The sequence below is a fragment of the Peromyscus leucopus genome, chromosome 15 (assembly GCF_004664715.2).
Source record: "Peromyscus leucopus breed LL Stock chromosome 15, UCI_PerLeu_2.1, whole genome shotgun sequence".
Lineage (NCBI taxonomy): Eukaryota > Metazoa > Chordata > Mammalia > Rodentia > Cricetidae > Peromyscus > Peromyscus leucopus.
Window position 1 is genome coordinate 53525644 of NC_051076.1, and position 18197 is coordinate 53543840.

An 18197-nucleotide genomic window follows, 5' to 3' on the forward strand; every position below is an offset into this window, starting at 1 on the left:
AGCATCCCCTCTGGCATTCACCCATCTCTTTGCCTCTGTTTAGATGGCCATGCTGCTGAAGCTTCAAGAAGCTGCCAACTACATTGAGTCACCAGATCGAGAGACTATCCTGGACCCCAACCTCCAGGCAACACTCTGAGGGTCCAGCAGTCACTGTCACCCTGGACAGCGGAAGGCTGGCTTCAGCTTCATTAGCTCTCCTCTCCCCTCTTCTTTCAGAGCTCTGGCTTACCAGCCTCACCAGGACAGGAGGGAAGAAGAGGGCTGGAGGAGGGATGGGTTCTTGGTGCTGAACCTTTGAAAACTTCCTGGTAGGGACTGGAGGGGTGGAGATTGGGAACTCGTGCCCCCTAAATACATTTGCTGGCCTCCTCTCGTGACTTTGGAGAAAAGATGATTCTGGGTCTTTTCTTCAATTTTTGTTTCACCTACAAGCTCCTGGGCTTCTCTGGGGAGGGATTCGGAGGACATCACAAAAAAACTGTGCAGCAGCTCCTAGCCGGTTCTCGTGAACACCTCTGAGACAGTCACCATCTGGGGAAATCTAAGGGAGGCAGGAAACTCCACAGATTTTCTTGCAAACCTTTCCCAATTCTATCACCACTGCCAACAATCTTCCCCCAGAGATCTGGCCAGAGCCCAGAAAAAAAAGCATGTTGTTAAACAAAAAAAAAAAAAAAAAGAAAATAAGAAAAAAAAATGTGTGAGTCAACCTGTAAGCAGTCAAAAGGCAACAGAAAAGATGACACTGGAGAGAGGGGACCCAGTTGCCAAGAAGGAAAGAGAGCTGCCAGATCTCACCCTCTGGATGACAATAGGGGACACTGACAAGATGGCTTCCGATCTAAGATGCCACCCAACCACAAAAGGAACATCACAGCCTTCAGAGAGACTGAGCTACCTTTCTGCCCTCGAATTGAACATGCATGAAAGTCAATAAACCCTACTTTTTTAATTTTTAATTTTTAAATTCCATTTCTTTCTTTTTTTTTTTTTTCCTTCCGTTTGCCTATTTATTGCCCCCTTCCCCAGTTTTCTCACATGTCAATGAGATACTTGAGTTTCCTTCCAGGAGATAGTTTTGCTTTCCAAGTGGGTTTTCTTTGGAGAATTGAATTCCAGGCTGCTGGTATAAGTTAGACACCTGCCATGCCGCTATCTCTGGCATCCTTGGGGCTTACAGGCAACAAGAAACATTGGCTCAGAACGGCAGGAGAAAAAGTAGCCCGTTTCTTTGACTTCCCTTCCGAGAAAGCAGGCGTTCGAGCTGGAAGCTCAACTGCCATCCTCTGGCTTGACAGATCTACCCTGAGATTCATCGCGGACTGGAGGAAAACCAAAACACTGGAAACACCCACCTGTCTTAGGGCCTGTCTGGCCCCTCACTGCACTATTAAGATGGTAGCCACTTTGCCTGACTGAATCGAAATTCCCTAGCTAGTCCTCAGCTTGTTTTTGACAGGTGAATAGTCACTTATAAGAAACTGAGCAACCATGTGAACTGCTTCAGATCAGAATAGAAGGCTCAAGGAGTTGGACGCAGTGGCCAATATTTGCCTTCCAAAGAGATCCACCTCTTTCTTGCAGAAGTTGCACTCTTTGTATTTCTACAGCCCACGTTCCTTCAATTGACAAGCACGTATGAGTCCTTAACTGTATACCAGTCACTATGCTTAAAAAAAGACAAGACTTGGTCCTTAAGTTCATAGTCTAGGGGGGAATGTTAATCTCCATTAAGTACAACCTCCCCTTATCTGGACCTTGAAAATCATCTGAGAAACAGAGGTGAACCCCAAGGAGTTACTTAAAAGAAGCCCTTAATTAGATGTCCAGTATGTTGTGAGCAGAAGATCGGGAATCAGTTAAGATGGAGCCTGAAGAACTATGGAAGCTTGCTTGTCTAGAGTGGGGAATCTACTTCTGTCATTTCTGGAAACCGGATGGAACCAGATTCCAGGCTGAGCTGCCTTATGGGCTAATATGTCAGCACTCTGCAGTTCAGGGATATATATACGATGAGCCTGGACCTAAGAGTTTGCTCTTCAGAGTCCTAAGTAGCACAAGACTTACCAGAATCTATACCAAGATTCTACAGGCAAACTAAAATGGGCCATTGTTCCACTCAACCGAGAAGTCACATGACTCTCAACAGTATATTTTCATTTAGGTCCTCAAGATGGTCTAGCTTGTCCCCTTTCCCCTCCCTCCCCCGAAAAGCTTCTATATTCACCTGGTAGCCCCAGGGATGACAGGGTCCTCTATTCTGGAGACTATTATTGCCATTGCTGCTAATTCCATGAGCTGTGAAGACCCCCAACCAACTCAGCTGCAAAATATGCAATTCTGTAGTGGGAAGAGGCTGTCTGTCCAAGGATGGTGCTGCAATCACTGCCTTAAGGTCTCTGCTGTGCAGAAGGAGAAGGCCCCAGAGCTGGGTGTTCCAACTTAGAAGGAAGGGGAGACTGGATAGGCCTACTTTGGACATAGGTCTCTTCTGAACCCTATCCAGAGCTCCAGTGCCATGGCAAGGCTCAGACTTTCGCTGACATCCTAATGCTCGAGCCCTTCACTCTGTCTTCTGGTGCTGCCCAGCCAGTGCCTTCTGAAATGGATGTTACTGGCTACTTAAGAAGAAGAAAAATTGGCGATGCCTTCTTCCATTCCAACTGCCTCAGACTGCAGAGGGATTGTCTCTGTGGTAACCATGGATACCATCGTGAATTTTCTTCGGGTCTGCAGCAAGTTGACTCTGGAGGCCTCTCCTACTATAACTTTCTATTTCTGGGATCCACCACCACCACCTTCTCTCAGTTGACTGCTGCATTTAGTTCAGGCCTCAAATAGCCGTCCCCCAGGAAGACTGTTCCCATCCAGTGAAGTGCTCTTGAAGCCTCTGCTTTTCTTCTGGAGCCCGGGACCCTGTTTACAGTTGCACATCTGGGCCCCTCACAGTCAGCTCAACCATCTCAAAAAGGGATCACGGTTCTGTGGCAATTGCGGAAGGCTGAGCTTCCTCACGGTGCTAATAACCCCTTGGGATGCTCATCCAGACTTCTAAGAAGCAAAAAGCCTGAGCACCCCCTCACTGCCCAAGAATTCATGGCAAAGAGCAAGTCCACAGCATTCTTTCCAACCTACACACTTGCTTCTTGGTTGAGACTACTGGGACTCCTCAGAAAGGAAAAACTGGGTCCCACAGCTAAATTCTCAATCTCCAGGCACCTTCAGAAGACTCCAACCTATCCAGTTCTGGAATCTGTGTATTCCCTTTCCCCTCTCAGTCCCAATCCCATCCCTCACCAAAGTTGGCTAGTGAAGAACATCAACCTTTGGAGAGCCTCAGCTCTAGGAGAGGCTAAATAGAATCCCTCAGATTCTGGGATGAAGACCAATCAGTTGTATTCGATGTGTTCGTTTCTCAGTCCCTGCCTAGGCACTAGAATAAAACACTAGGTATTGGAGGCTGCTATGGGACCTGATGTCTGTGTATCTCTCTGTTCTATCTTGGGCTTTGTGGAACATTATTATTTTTGATATCTGCTTTCTGGTAACTCTTTGGTGCTTATTTCTGTCTCTGTAAATCCTTACTCCAATGTCTTTTGTGTAATCTAATCACTTGGAAGGTAGAGGCTGGCAGGAAAGGAGAATGAGGTAGAAAAAAAAAAAAAAAACCATAGAGAGACCCTACAAGAAAGCCTTTATCGGTTGGTAAATGTTTGGGTCTTGAATTACCATCCTTCTAACTAGTCTGTCCATACTGGCAGGCATAAGACAAAATAATGATTTTCTTTCTCCCCCTTTTCTGGCTTTTCTAGTTTGCAAGAGTTTAAGTGGACTTAACCTACCCATCTCCTTACTTGTAGCTCTCAAAGATGAGCCACATTATTCAAAGGGATACCGCCCCCTTCGAGTACTCTGAAGATGAACTCTGTTTCCTGTCATATTCCAGAAAAGTAGGGAAAGAAGTGGTAGGTTTTCACAACGCCTCCTACCATCACCCCAGATGGAACCCATTCACAGCACCCAGCATGTGCACGGATCACACTTGCCTGATCAAATGAAATTCAGTCTTATAAACTAGGATCCAAAAGACATTAATGACTTTTTTTTAATGATAAAAAGGGTTTGGGAAGTTGTGCTAATCACAAATCTAATACAGGGTTCAAGTGCTGAAGTAACTCAGATTGTCAACTACAGCTCCTTATCATACTTTACCCTTTCTTTCCATAGTCCTGGGCATTAGCTAAATTGAAGCTAGTGAATGGACTCCATGAGCCAACCCCCATGGTAAGAAGAAAAATGTCAGTTACAGCAGATTGGGTAATAGAGATGGATAAGATGGATATACCAACAGTTATTGGTACACTTTTTTTTCTTCCAGTATTGGGTATCGAACCTAAGGTTTCTCATATCCTCAGCAAGTACTCCATCACTGACCTATAGCTCCAGCCCTCATTATTTTTTTAAAGACAGTTTCACTAAGTTGCCCATAATCCAGGCAAGCTTTGAATTTGATCACACACACACACACACACACACAAACACATTAGCCTCTCAAGTAACTGGGATTTCAGCCTGCATCACTAAGCCCAGCTATAATACACTCTGTAGGAACCATGCATGAGGATACCCAACAAGGAGGCTGTAAATAATAAAAATGTGTTCCAAATGGCCAAAGCCTGAAGACACTGCTCTTCATAACTGAATCAGCCTTACCTAGTCACCAACCCTCAGTTAACCTGCTCAGGGATAAGAGGGCCACCTGGTATACACCCGAGCTCTGGAAGCACACGCTGTTATAGAGAAGATAAAATAAACTGGACACCGCAGAGTCTGGAAGGAAAGAAAGCAGGTGAATTTTGGAAACCACAGGAAAAAAAAAAAACAGTTAAGAACTACACTTATTTATACCAGTTCATTCCAGTCTGATGTTTTGGCTGTTTTCCTTAATGATTATGTCCCAGGGAACATTCTCTGACATATGATATGAATCCCTGGATCCTTGATTCAACCTTTCGTTCCTTAAAGCGGTATCACTCGGAGGATGCCTACAGACCAGGAACAGCAGCATGTGGGAATGTGTTTAGGAATAAAATTCCCAGGCTCTAACCCAGACTTACCAAGTTGGCTCTGCAGTGGCAGTGCCCAGCCATGTTTTAACAGTTCCTCTGGTGGAGCCAATGCACGAGAGCCCTCACTCTGAGGTGGTTGATGTTTAAAGACCCCAAATAAAAAGCGTCTACAGTCTAATGCAAATGTTAACATTTCAAAGTCACTTTTCTCATCCTTTGGTTTCTGGGAGTCAGCAGTGAAAACATGTGCTTTGGGGTGGAAGCTAGGGAAGGTCTGCATCTTGGCAACCTCTAGTGGGAAACCCCTTGCCTCTGACATTTCTACCTGGCACACTGTGGGACTCCAGTGGAGGAATCATGTTGGAGGTCTCATTCAGACTGCTGTTCTGATGGATTCTTTTTCTGATAATAGTATAAGAAAAGTAAAATAAAAATCTCATTTGCATTTCTGTGATAAAATGTTCTCCCAGCAACATCCCTCTCCCTTCTTTAAATAGTAAAGAGTACTGTGAGTCAGAGAGCCTGGCCAGGGCCCCCCACCCCCTTTCCCCAAGGCAGCCAACAGCTGTAGTAGTGCTCCAGTATGCTAGAAAGGCCCATGTCTCTACTCAGCCCACAGGAGAGTTCTACACAGTGAAAATAAAGTTAAGTCCTTAGGTTTAACCTTTGCCTTTTCCCACATCAGGACCTAAATACAGAACTACTCAGCAAAGGGAACAAAATAAATCTGCTCTTAATTAAAAAAAAAAAAAAAAAAAAAATTTCCAGAAAGAGCTTCATATATTTCCAAATCCATACACTAGCTGATATGGCCATGGAAGAGTTGAGGCTGTTTAGAAGCAGTTTTGTTTTAAATTTGTCAGACCCCCACCCCCACTCCCACGAGAGCACTTTTGTGTAGAGCATTAAAAAATCACCGGTACCAGGTCTCCTGAGCTCAGGGACTGACTTGGAAGGGAGGAGGAAAGCCCAAGGAAACCAAGTGTAAACAATTGCACTAGTCACCCCTTACCATCCAGCCAGCCCCTGGCGGATCATCCTGCTTCCCTGCCCCTGCTCTGAGAAGGCGAATCCAAGGAGCAAACCCCCACACTGCAGCCCATCTCTGATCCGGCTGTGTTCCCTCTCGCCCCACTCCCTCCCCCCCACTCCCTCTCCCCCAACTTCCTCATGTTCTTTTGTTTATTGCTTTTGACAAAACATAATTAGAGTGAATTCTAGGTTTTGCTAGCTTCCTTTCCTCCCCCTCCCTATCCTGTTTTCCACAGCACTGCTCATGGAAGAGTCTTTCTCAAATGCATGGCATTCCTCAGGTGCCGGGTGGGCAAGAATGTTCACTTTTTAAAACTTACTGAGTACAAAATCCCAAACCAGGATGTGTGTGTGTGTGTGTGTGTGTGTGTGTGTGTGTGTGTGTGTGATTTTCTTCTCAGTTGACCCTCACCGATTCCAGCCTGTCCCCTTTTATACCTAATGTAGAAAAGGCAAAAGTGAAGTATCTGGAAAGCAAATTGATGTATATAGTTGCGGTAACAATCATGAAGAGAGGCTGGGCTGTCCCCTCAGTAATTCATTTTAAATAATAAATTGGTTGAAAATTCAATCCATGCCTCGGCCAGCTGAAATGGCCTTCCTCCATCGCCACAGAGGCTACCCTCACCTGGGTCCTCTGTCTATCAGGCATGTCTCCATCCAGCAAAATTCATCTGTTCTCTGCCATTTGCATTTCAATAAAGTTATCTCCTGTACTGCCCACTGGTTTTCTAGCTCACTCTCTGCCTGGTTTCTGTGTCCATTTATCTTATTGCTTGATCTGGAATGTGAGACGACTTGTGGTCCTTTGCCTAACTCAGAAGCAAAAACCACCTGCCTGTAAAAGTCTGACCCCAAATGCTGGGCAGGGGTCTTTCTCCTTCTGTTTTGTGGGCAGGGGAGAACCCCACCTTGTACATTGAGGACACTGTCTCTCTCCTACTTTGCTTTCAGTTGCTAGGATAAACACCATGACCAAAATCAACCTGGGGAGCGAAGGGTTTATCCATTATCAAAGGAAGTCAAAGTAGGAACTCAAGGAAGAAGCTTGAAGCAGAAACCCCCTAAAATGCTGCTTACTGGATTGCTCCCCTTGGTCTTGAATAGCCTCGGCCCACCTGCCTGGTGATTGCAATAGCCACAGTGGGTTGGGTCCAACTGTGTCAATTAGCAATTAGGAAATGGTTCACAGGCTTGGTCACAGGCCAGTCTGATTCAGCTAATTCTTCAATTGAGGCTCTCCCTTTCCAAGTGACTCTAGCTTTGTGTCAAGCTAACAGCTGAAGCTAACTATGACAGTTTCCCTCACCAGAAGTCAAGGCTTCCGGTTTGCCAGGCAGGAAGTCTCCATCAACTGCTAAGTTTGAAAATGTACCATCCTCTAGACCAGAAGTTCTGAGCCTGTGGGCTGTGATCTCTACGGGGCCAAATGACCCTTCCCCGGGGGTTGCATATCAGAGATTTACATTACGATTCATAACAGTAGCAAAAGGACAGTTAAGAAGTAGCAACAAAAATCGTTTTATGGTTGGGGTCACCATACATGAGGAACTAATAAAGGATCACAGCTTTAGGAATGTTGAGAACCATTGTTCTAGACACTACCTAATTTTTCTTTGGGAAGCAAACGTGGACTTACCTAAAAGGACAGCTGTTCTAATGGAGTTGTGGTTCTCGGGCCACTGCTAAGACAGAACGGAAACCTATTCTCTGCTATGACATTGCAGAGTCACAAGACACTCACTTTCTCAGAAATACCCGCTCTGTGCTAGAACAGCATACCCCATTCCATCTCTTTTGCCACTAGGTGCTTGCCACTCTGTCCTGCATTTTTTTTAACCCCTTGCTCTAATCCCCTCCACTTGCTCTATTGAAATGCTGTCATTTCCTGTGATTAGTCCTTGTTAGCCATATGAAACTACTCTTGTTCCCTAACCCCCCCCCCAGTCATAATCCCCGTGGGTCTCGGGGAGCAGGCTGGGCTAGCTAGATGGCTCAGGGGTAAAGTACTTGCCACAACATCTGATAACCTGAGTCTGCTCATACATAAAGGTGGCTGGTGACAGACCCCACATTAAATTGTCCTCTGAACTCTTACAGGTGTCCCACGGCATATGCCCGTGTATTCGAGCATGGCACACTCACACATAAGGAATCAGTCTGGAGCCACTGGGTGATGATGGCACATACTTGGAATAGCGCTGGGGCAAGGTAGAAGCAGTAAGACCGGGATCAGGGAGTTCAAGGCCAGCACCAGCTACATAGAAAGTTTGAGGCCAGTCTGGGCCACAAGTGACCCTGTCTCAAAACAAATTAACAACAAATGGATAAATAAGAATATTTAAAAAATAAATAAATAAGCTGGGCGGTGGTGGCGCACGCCTTTAATCCCAGCACTCGGGAGGCAGAGCCAGGTGGATCTCTGTGAGTTCGAGGCCAGCCTGGGCTACTAAGTGAGTCCCAGGAAAGGCGCAAAGCTACACAGAGAAACCCTGTCTCGAAAAACCTAAATAAATAAATAAATAAATAAATAAATAAATAAATAAATAAATCTGGAGAAATGCTCCTTCACATGTAGGTACTCTCCCCTGGACGGCCACTTCTTCATTTGAGATTGGGCTCATGGAAGCTGAAAAACTAGGGAACTGGACCTTTCTAAAGTGACTACTCCCCACTGCCAAATTCACTTCAGTTTCTTCCCATTCCCCCCCAGGCACCTTTGGGTCTCTAAAGCTATTTCCTTAAAGCCCTCGATAGCCATTTCCACCCTAATACCTCTTCCTAACATGTCTTGAATGCGAGCCTAGAATCACGTATCACGGCCTTTATTCCGAGCGCACTTTCGAAGCAGCGCGTGTGACGTTCGGGGCTCCAAACCGTTATGGGATTCCTTGTGCACACACATCCAACAGCGTTCCTGGCCGCCAGAAGCGCGGTTCGGTTCCGGCGGCAGAAGGCGCTGTCTCCGGAGGCTGCACTCTCTCCCCGCCCCGCCCCCCCGGCCCCGCCCGCCCGCCCGCCCGCTCCCGCGTACTTAGATGCGCAGGCGCGGCTTCGCGGATTGGCCGTACGCGGGAGCCGTCATTCGGTGGCGGGTCCCGGCCGCGGGGCTGGCGGGCTGAGGGGAGGAAAGATGGCGGCCGCGGCGGCAGCTGGTGCGGCTTCGGGGCTGCCGGGTCCCGTGGCCCAGGGATTGAAGGAGGCGTTGGTGGATACCCTCACTGGGATCCTGTCCCCCGTGCAGGAGGTGCGGGCGGCTGCAGAGGAGCAGATTAAGGTGCTGGAGGTGACAGAGGGTGAGTGAGGCGGGACCGTCACGAGGATGGCTCGGACCAGGGCCGGCCGCCCACTCCGCTGACCGCAGGGACCTGGGGGCGCCTGGGCCAGGGGAGAGGTGGGCTCGAGGGGTGGATTAGGAGACGCGGGGGCGGGGGGCGCGGCGGGGGGCTCCCAAAGTCCTAGAAGAAGAAGGAGGAGGAGGAGGAGGGAGGCGCGTCTGAAAGGAGAGGGTCGGGGGAGGTGGAGCCTTGGCGGGGATGGGGTGGGTGAAGACTCGGAAAGCTCGCCCGACGGTGCCTGGGCGCTGCAGAGGACAGGAATGGGCTTCGGCACGGGGCTGTCGGTGTCGCGCTGTCGGGATGCTCTCCGAGCCCAAGACGAGGTCCTTTGCAGTTCCCTTCTGCAGCGCGGTGGTAGTGGGATCGGGGGAGAGAGGGAGCTAGCTAGAGGAGTGTGAGCGGTAAGGCCCTCCTCGGGAAGGCAAGTTTCTGTCTGCATCAGAGTTTCCAATCCGGCTGGGTGTGCAGACGCCTCACGCTTTCCTAGAAATTAACTCAATTAGATGCATACACTACTTCACTTTCCGCCAGGCTTCTCGGGGTTTTTTTGTTTTTTGTTTTTTGGGTTTTTTTTTTTTTTTTGCTTTTTGTTTTTTAAAGACTCATTGGCAATTATTAAGGACGATGCGTTTCTGTGTACAGGAACCGATCTTCCTTTGTTTTAGATTCTTTGTTCTCATCCTCCCGTTATGTTCTTTAAAGTGATAGAGGAGAAACTGTTAGTTTGACGTTTTCTTTTAATTTCCTCCTTAGTGGACTTTCATCAGGACCATTTTTACAAAGAACAGAAAAAGGTCTTTATGTAAGAAATATATCTTATCAGAATTTCAGTGGGACTCCAGATCCCTGGGGTCCCCTAGCTCAAGAGAGTATTTTCACTGCTCCTTAAACTTAGGCCTCTTCAGAAATATGGGAGATTATTCCCATATTTGACCAACCACCCTTAAAGCCTTGAGTTAATGCTCCTACAGGACTTATTTTTATTGAAAAGAAATAGATGGTGGGGGGAGGATCTCCCTGAAATTCAGTTTTATATTCTCTTGGAGTATGAACAACTATTGAAGGAAAGTTTCCTTCTGTTGGGACTATTGGGAGATCTAATAGATTAAAGACTATTTGGAAAGATCAGTTGTAGTTTTATAACATACTAAACTCTCTATAAGAGAAGGAACCGTGGGTGGGAAAAAGCTGCTGGAAAGCAATGCATAACTTGACCTGAAGGAGTCTCTAACTTCCTAGGTCAGATTCCTTGACTTTACATTTAATGCCCCTGCCTCCCTTGAGTATAAAGAAAGAAAGCTGATAGACAGAAACCTTACTAAAGTTAAATTGCCATTTGCATTTAGTTGCTGATCTGATGCAAACTGATCCTTAAGTTAAACCTTCCATGAATGATACCCAGTGTTGGGGCTGCCCCCAAATGTGGGTAGGACACCTTGCTATGAAAGGCGGGCTTATAAACCGTACACTAGCACTGTTCTTGCTCTGACTTCTTCATCTCTAGCCAGATGCCATGGCCTTAGCTAGGCAAAATCAGTTATGAACTTCTCGAGGTTGTTTCTGAAGTTCTCGTCTCCTCCCTTCGTCACCTTGTGGAGTCTTGAAATCAACAGTACAGAATTTTGATCTAGTGCACTGATGATGAAATAGATGAACGAACTCTGCCTCCACTCTCCCTCCTTTCCCTATAACCCACTGATAATGTGCTGTGGGGCCTGATGCCAGAGGCAGGGGAAAGCTTTGATACAGTAGCAGGAACGGTGGCCTGGGAGGAAGGCATATGACTCAAGTCGAATGTGGTTACAGAGTTGGATCAAGCCTGGAGTTGAATATGCTTCCTTGGACTCTTCAGTGGCTTTAAAATAGTCTTGTCCCCTTCTGTGCCTATTTTTAGTTAGGAGGATGGTGGTTCATTCCTTAAGTGTCTTTTCTGTGAGTGGTCTTTAACAGTAATCTTCCCACTGGGTCCAGATTCTCCAGCCTTTGACTGGCTGACTCTGGGATACTTTCTAAAGGTAGCTGACAGCTTCTTCTCCAGCCATGGCCCTTCTCTACATTAAATGCTAGCACCTGGTCCCCCAGGAGGAATTCACAAGTGGTATGTGTCTGTCTTGGCTGCCAGCTGATGAGCTCTACTCTTGAACATTAAGTATAAGGATCTCTAACTTGGGGGAAAGGAACATATCAATGGCTGCCTCTTAAAGGGAATGCCAAATTTTATCATAAATAGGATTTTCCCCTCCAGTGTTAGGGGTAAAACTTAGAGCCTTGTGTGTGCTAGGCAAGTATCCTGCTACTTAGCTGCAGCCTTCAGACCTGTAGATGGGATTCAAACAAGCACTTCTCTTAAGAAATGAGGTTTCTGCCGGGCGGTGCTGGCGCACAACTTTAATCCCAGCACTCGGGAGGCAGAGGCAGGTGGGTGCCTGTGAGTTCGAGGCCAGCCTGGTCTACAGAGAGAGTTCCAGGACAGCCAGGGCTACACAGAGAAACCCTGCCTTGAAAACAAAAACAAAAGAAAAAAGAAAGAAATGGGGTTTCTAAGGCAAAAGTTATATCCAGATTATTCTTTATGTCTTCCAGCTTGTATTTTCTGAGAAATAACACAATCAATTACCACATTATCCAGAATGACCAAATACTCTTAGAAGCTAAAAAACTGTATGTCAGAGATCTTCTTGATTCCTTTTTTATTAGCCTGATGTCCTAGAAAGATTTTCTTGAACTCTTGCATTTGCCCTTTTCCCTAATTGCTTGGATCTAGGGGAACCCTGAAAACTTTACCTAGTTAAAGCCTCATTGCTGCACACAGAGGAGGAGACAGTTTACCACTTCATCGGGCATTGTCGGAAGTCTGGAATTCCCATGCAGTATGGTACTCAGCAGATAACTGTCCCCTTTGGGTTTTCTTCAGCATGGTTTGTCAAATCTTAGCCCTACCCACATAGGATAAAAGGAAAAAGGTTTTTTATTTTTTAGCATATTCTTACAATTCTGTTTCATTAGTACATAGGGACATATCAAGCCTTCAGTACCATGAGCATTAGATAAGGGAAGCAGATTACCAAAGGTCTCTTCCTTCAGAATCTTCATGTTCTGTCAACTTCTTCTTTTTTTTAATTCAATATATGGTAAGACCACTTTTAGAATGTCACCTCTTTGTTTCTGGCATATTAATGCTTTACTTCTTATATCTCAAAATAGAATTCTTCCTTTTTCTTTTACTTTCCCACTTTTCTTTAAGAAGAGCATCTTAAGTGTTGGAATACAGCCTTAAGGTCTTTAGCCTGCATAGCTGAGATTTTTTGTAAAATAAGTAGGTTTAGACCTAGTCTTTTTTCTTTTCTCTTGTTATTTATTTTTATCTATGAGAAATGAATATATGCTCCCCCCCCCCAACATTTGCCCTTGACTTGGTATTTTGTCTTTTTTCTGTGCTTAGGGCCAGTGCATGCTGGCTAGGCAAGCATTCTACCACTGAGCTACATTCCCAGCCCAGTCTTCTGCCTTGCTCCCAAGTGAATACATAGTTTCTTTCCATCTCCCACCATGGCGTTGACCAGAGGGTATGGATAATTCTCTCCCTCAGTTTTCCTGGCATTCAGATGCTGCTCAGTTGTATATGATGGTTTTTCCCATCTTAGAGGCCTAGAGAGGTGATCCTGCTGGCTGGCAATGCTTTCTGGTTCTCATGGGCACTTTTCTGGCTTTCTTACAGTGTAGCATAAGCACTGTCCACCTGCGGAGGGCGCCCCGCAAGGATCCAGAAGCGCTCCTGGGCATGTGGCGGGCACTGAACCGAGCGGAAGGCGGCCACGCTCGGAAAAAGGCCAGTGGTAGAGTTTTCTTTTCCCTTTAAGCTATGGTTTTGTGGTGCTTTCCCACTTTGTGACAGATAGGGGGCTTCTCCCGAGTGTTGCCTAAAACTCTTTCCTACAGATAGTCTGTTCACAGTCCCTTAACGTTGGCTGTCAAAGCACTGGCAAATCTTATGTTTCTCTGGTAGACCCTTAAGAATAGCAACAATGCATTTCTTTTCCTGTCCTTTATCCTCCCTGCCCTCTTCTGCATTTTCCCGTCTAAGCCAAAGTTTAAACGGGTATTTGTTGCCAGATAGGGTCGGAGAAGACGAACAGACACCCGAAAGACTAGCAAGTGAATTTAGTGTGGGACATGAGCCCAAGAGGTGAGAGAAGGCAAAGACTTTCTTAGAACGGTCAGGGCTTGTCAGTTTGGAGTGGAGGCACCCAGGAAAGTCAGGTGGAAAAAATCTAGATTGACCAAATAAGGCTGTCCCTATTTAACCTTGGAAAGGGGAGCTAAGGGAATTGGGTTTCCTGACAGAATGGCTCTGGGAAGCTGACTTCCTATATCCCTCATAGGAGCGTTCTTCTTTGGTTCAGTGTCTTAGATTGAATCTTACTTTAATCTGAATTAGTCCCTTCCAAGTCCAGTGTGTGTGTCTCTTGTATTTTCTCTGCTTTCATTATCCCCAAGTAAGTTATTTAGCACATATCCATAAAACAGGGAATCTCCAAAGGACTTGTGTCCACACATAAAAAGAAGTGTTGTTTGTTTTTTAACAGCTATATTTAGTTGGATTTTTTTTTCAAATGGTATCGTATAGATTCTGTCAGTAAAAGTGTTCAAATTCACGTTCGATGGGGTTTTCTGCCCTGTGACAGAAATCAGCAGTGTAAAGCAACTGTGTTGATGTATGTAAGCCCAGGCTGTGAACTTCAACAGGTGTTTGTTTTTTTAGTTACACTCTCAAGAATTTGCCTTGTGGAGAATTTGTTTTGTGGAGATACTTCAAAAAACAGTTGTCTCTTTTTCTTTGCATTAGCTTTATAGCAGAGTTGATTATCAGTACCACACCATCATTGCCAATGGTGTATTCTTCAAGTATTGACTTCCATGTAAATTAGTTTTTAGTATGACGCAGGGCTGTACAATTTAGGCAGAAATTTCCTTTCTTATATCCCACTATAGCCTAATGCAAATTAGTTTTTGTCTTTAAAATTTGAAGGTTAATAGTTTTGAAACTCTGGGAACTTGTAGAGAAGAGAATATATCCTAGTCATTCTATTTTCGGTCTTGTCTTAGTAAACCAGGTTAGTCTTGAGCTTGTCTTTTCCCTTTTAAACAGGCATTCATGTCAGCTGAACTTTCAACCTTCCCTCTTAGGTGAAGGAAATAGACTTTTACAGCAAATGCATCTTAAAGTACTTGTAGGTGACTCCTGGTGGACTTACACTTCAGTTCCCCATGTAGATCTTAATCTTGGGTTATTCTAGACTCATCATCCTCTAGCCTAGCCGTTGAATGGATTGTGAGGTGTGTCTTTGATAGGTTACCAAATACAGCTACCTCAGGACTGGGGCAGAGAGAAGCTCCCAGCTTTGTGACCATCACCAGAGTGCTACCTTCTCTAGACACAGACACCAAAAAGAACCAAAAAAACTTTTCATGGAAGCTTTTCTCTGACAAGTAGACTTGGAGTTCTGGTTGGTGACGTAGGACCCGTGTGCAGTTCTCCTGGGTGCTCCAGTGCTCTTCTGTGGGTGCCTGTGTGGACGGCTGAGAACTATGTGGGTTCTCTTCTCCTCTCTATGCTTCATCACCCTAGAACTACGAGTATCAGTGTTCTCATTGAAAGATAATCATTCAAATCTATTTACGTGTTATAGTTTCAACTCACATTTCAAAACCTCAAAAAGTCTTATTCCTCAGTATCTTTTTTTGCTGTGTAATTGAATATTTTGCTTATTTTTGCCTCATTTTAGTTTGTCCATATAGGAATGTCCAAAAATTAAGCTCTTGCTGGGAACTTTTAAAACCCACGTAAGTGTTATTTAAATAGTGCCTTAAAAGAAAGTTCTGTGTGTTCCAGGCAGTTTATGAATATATTTGTAGGTCATTCTGAAGGAAGTCGAATGAGGCACACTAGAATTGATTCACTGTGTCCAGAAAGACCAAGACAAGATCGACTTGAAGTATGAGGTTAATGTCCATTATCACACTAAGTATCTGAATTGCAAGTATGGGTGCCTTTACTAGTAGTCTTCTTTATCCTTTTTTATTGCATTTATTTATTTATGGAGATGGGTTTTGTGCTGTGGCATGTATGTGGAGATCAGAAGACAACTTGTTGGGGTTGGTTCTCTCCTTCCATCATGTGGGTTCCAGGGATCAAATTCAGGTCATTACACTTCATAGCTAGTGCCTTAGCCTGCTCAACTATCTTGCTGGGCTCTCTGTCCTTTTAAAACTAATTCTGGAGAGATGGTTCAATGGTTAAGAATACTGGCTATACTTCCAGAGAACCAGGGTTTAATTCTCAACACCCACAAGATGCCTGAGCTGTCTGTAACTTGAGCCCAAGGGATCCACCTTCTGGCCTCCTTGGGCTCTACACACATGTCATGCACAGACATAAATGCAGGCAAAACACCATACACATTCTTTTATGTGAAAAAGATGAAATAGATTTAACTATAGATTTGATATACTTTTTAAATCTAAACATTGGTATTTAAGAGGTCTTCATAAGACAGCTGGGCATGGTGGCACACACCTTCAATCCCAGCACTCAGGAGGCAGAGGCAGGTGGATCTCTGATTTGGAGGCCAGCCTGGTCTACATAATGAGAAATAGTGAGACCCTATCTCAAAGAAACAAAGCAAAACAAAGGTCTTTTTAAATTATAAATGACTCCTCTGTGTTTTAAAGTCCATTCTAAAAGTTGAATCATATAACATTGGGTTTTAGACACCTGTATCTTAGATTGTAATAAATGGGCTTTTGATATTTACTCAGAATCTGAACTAGCCGAAACAATCTTAGAATCAGAGTGAATTTCATTATCCATAGAGGTAATTCTGGAGGTTTTAAGTGTTTGTGGTTTAGCATTTAATAATTTTTTTTTTTTAAAAAAAAACCTATTTTGTCCTGGTTTACAGATAGTCTCATTCTTTCCTGAGGGCCATGATGGATGCAATAGAAAAGTATCAAACACTGTAGCTTCGAGAGGAGCTGGGTAGGACTCAGCAGCAGAACACTTAGCTGGCAAAAATGTCCCAGCTCTGATCCCTCCTGTTGCAAGAAATAAATTAATTTAAAATAAAGACATTAAAAAGAATGAGCTTTGAGGATCTGGTAAAATTGTAGGACAAAACGTAAAAACCAATGGCTTACTTTCTTATACACAAAGGCTCTAACTTGTTTTGAAACTTAAAACCACTTATAATTTCAATCAAAAAAGATTCAATAATTTGGAATAACACAAACAGGAACTATAAGAATCAGTTACAGGATACTTCTTTTTAATGCGGGAGAGTCATTGTTCCTGTAGTTGATATTGTGCCCCCCCCCCAGTGGGCAGAGTTTTTTTTAATTGTATTATTTTCTGTGTGTGGATGTTTTGCCTGCATGTATGTCTATGCACTGTTTGCTTACAGTGCCCTCAGAAGCCAGAAAAGGGCATTGGATCCCCTAAGACTAGAGTTATACACAGTTGTGAGCCACCATGTGGGTCCTGGGAATCAAACCTGGGTCCTCTGGAAGCACAAGTACTCTTAACTACTGAGCTGTCTCCCCAGCCCTGCATTAAATGTGGACAAATTGGAAAGACACCCTGTTACTAGCTCAGACAATAGGACATTATTAGATGAACTAGACAAGTTGATCCTAAAGGGCATATAGAAAAATAGAGATTGAAGAGTAACTATAAAAACATTGAAAAGCAAAACTACCAGAAGGGACAAATTCTACGGACATTTAAATAGTATATATAAAGTTTCTATAATTAGCACTGTGACAGTGGCATGTAAATAGAAAGGTAGTTACAGAATATAAAGTCTAAAAAAACATACACAAGTGCCCATAGATTGAGTAAAACAAGAGCATCTCTGCTCTGAAAATTTGATAATACCCCAAAATCTGGAAACAATTTTTGTATACCAACATGAGTAGAAAATTTTGTATCTGCCTTACGTGATAGGTCAGAGTCAAAATGCAAAAGTGCTAGCTGGGTGGTGCACACTTGTAATTGTAGCTGTAAGAAGACTAAGGCAAGAGAATTTTGAGTTCAAGGCTATCATGGACGACATAGTGAGATACTGTCCAAAAGAAAAAGAAACAAACCATCTGGATGTGGTAGCTAACCTTTGTGATCCCATCTCTTAGGAGGTCAAGGCAATAGAATTGTTGCCAATTTGAGGCCAGCCTGGGTTGCAGTAAGACCCTGTCTCACTAAAGGCAGGATATGAAAAGGAGAGGAAATAGAGATGGAAATTTTTCCCTTTTTGTTCTTTGTTTTTTGGGTTTTTTTGTTTTTTTGTTTGTTTGTTTGTTTTTTGAGACAGGATTTCTCTGTGTAGCCCTGGCTCTCCTGGATCTCACTCTATATACCAGGCTGAGAGATCTGCCTGCCTCTGCCTCCCGCGTGCTGAGATTAAAGGTGTGCACCACCATACCTGAATAGATGGAACTTTTTTTTTTTTTTTTTTTTGTTTTTCGAGACAGGGTTTCTCTGTGTAGTTTGTCCTTTTGATTCGCTCTGTAGACAGCTGCTCGAACTCAAGAATCCACCTGGCTCTGCCTCCCGAGTGCTGGGATTAAAGGCATGCGCCACCACTGCCCGGCTAGATGGAACTTTTTAAATGGGTTTGGGACAACTGCATAACCATTTGAAATTAGATCTGCATTTGCACCATATAGAAAAACAAGCCCCAATGAGTTAACACCCTAAATG

At 44.5% G+C, this 18197-nt stretch overlaps 2 protein-coding genes across 4 annotated transcripts in view; both read left to right on the plus strand.

The window, feature by feature from the left end:
- Positions 1-3709, plus strand: part of Nav1 (neuron navigator 1) — a 255490-nt gene extending 251781 nt beyond the window's left edge. The window contains 1 exon segment of the mRNA XM_028876650.2: positions 44-3709. Within this exon segment, the coding sequence (XP_028732483.1) occupies positions 44-139 (96 nt within the window). The 3' untranslated portion in view covers positions 140-3709.
- A 5528-nt stretch (positions 3710-9237) lies between these two features.
- Positions 9238-18197, plus strand: part of Ipo9 (importin 9) — a 44251-nt gene continuing 35291 nt past the window's right edge. The window contains exons 1-2 of one of the 3 annotated variants that reach the window (XM_028876646.2): positions 9312-9400; positions 13161-13278. In XM_028876646.2, coding sequence (XP_028732479.1) covers positions 13224-13278 — 55 coding nt within the window. In that variant the 5' untranslated portion in view covers positions 9312-9400; positions 13161-13223. Of the gene's footprint in view, positions 9401-13160; positions 13279-18197 lie in introns of those variants that run through there. The other 2 variants (XM_037211382.1, XM_028876648.2) reach the window with 2 other exon arrangements.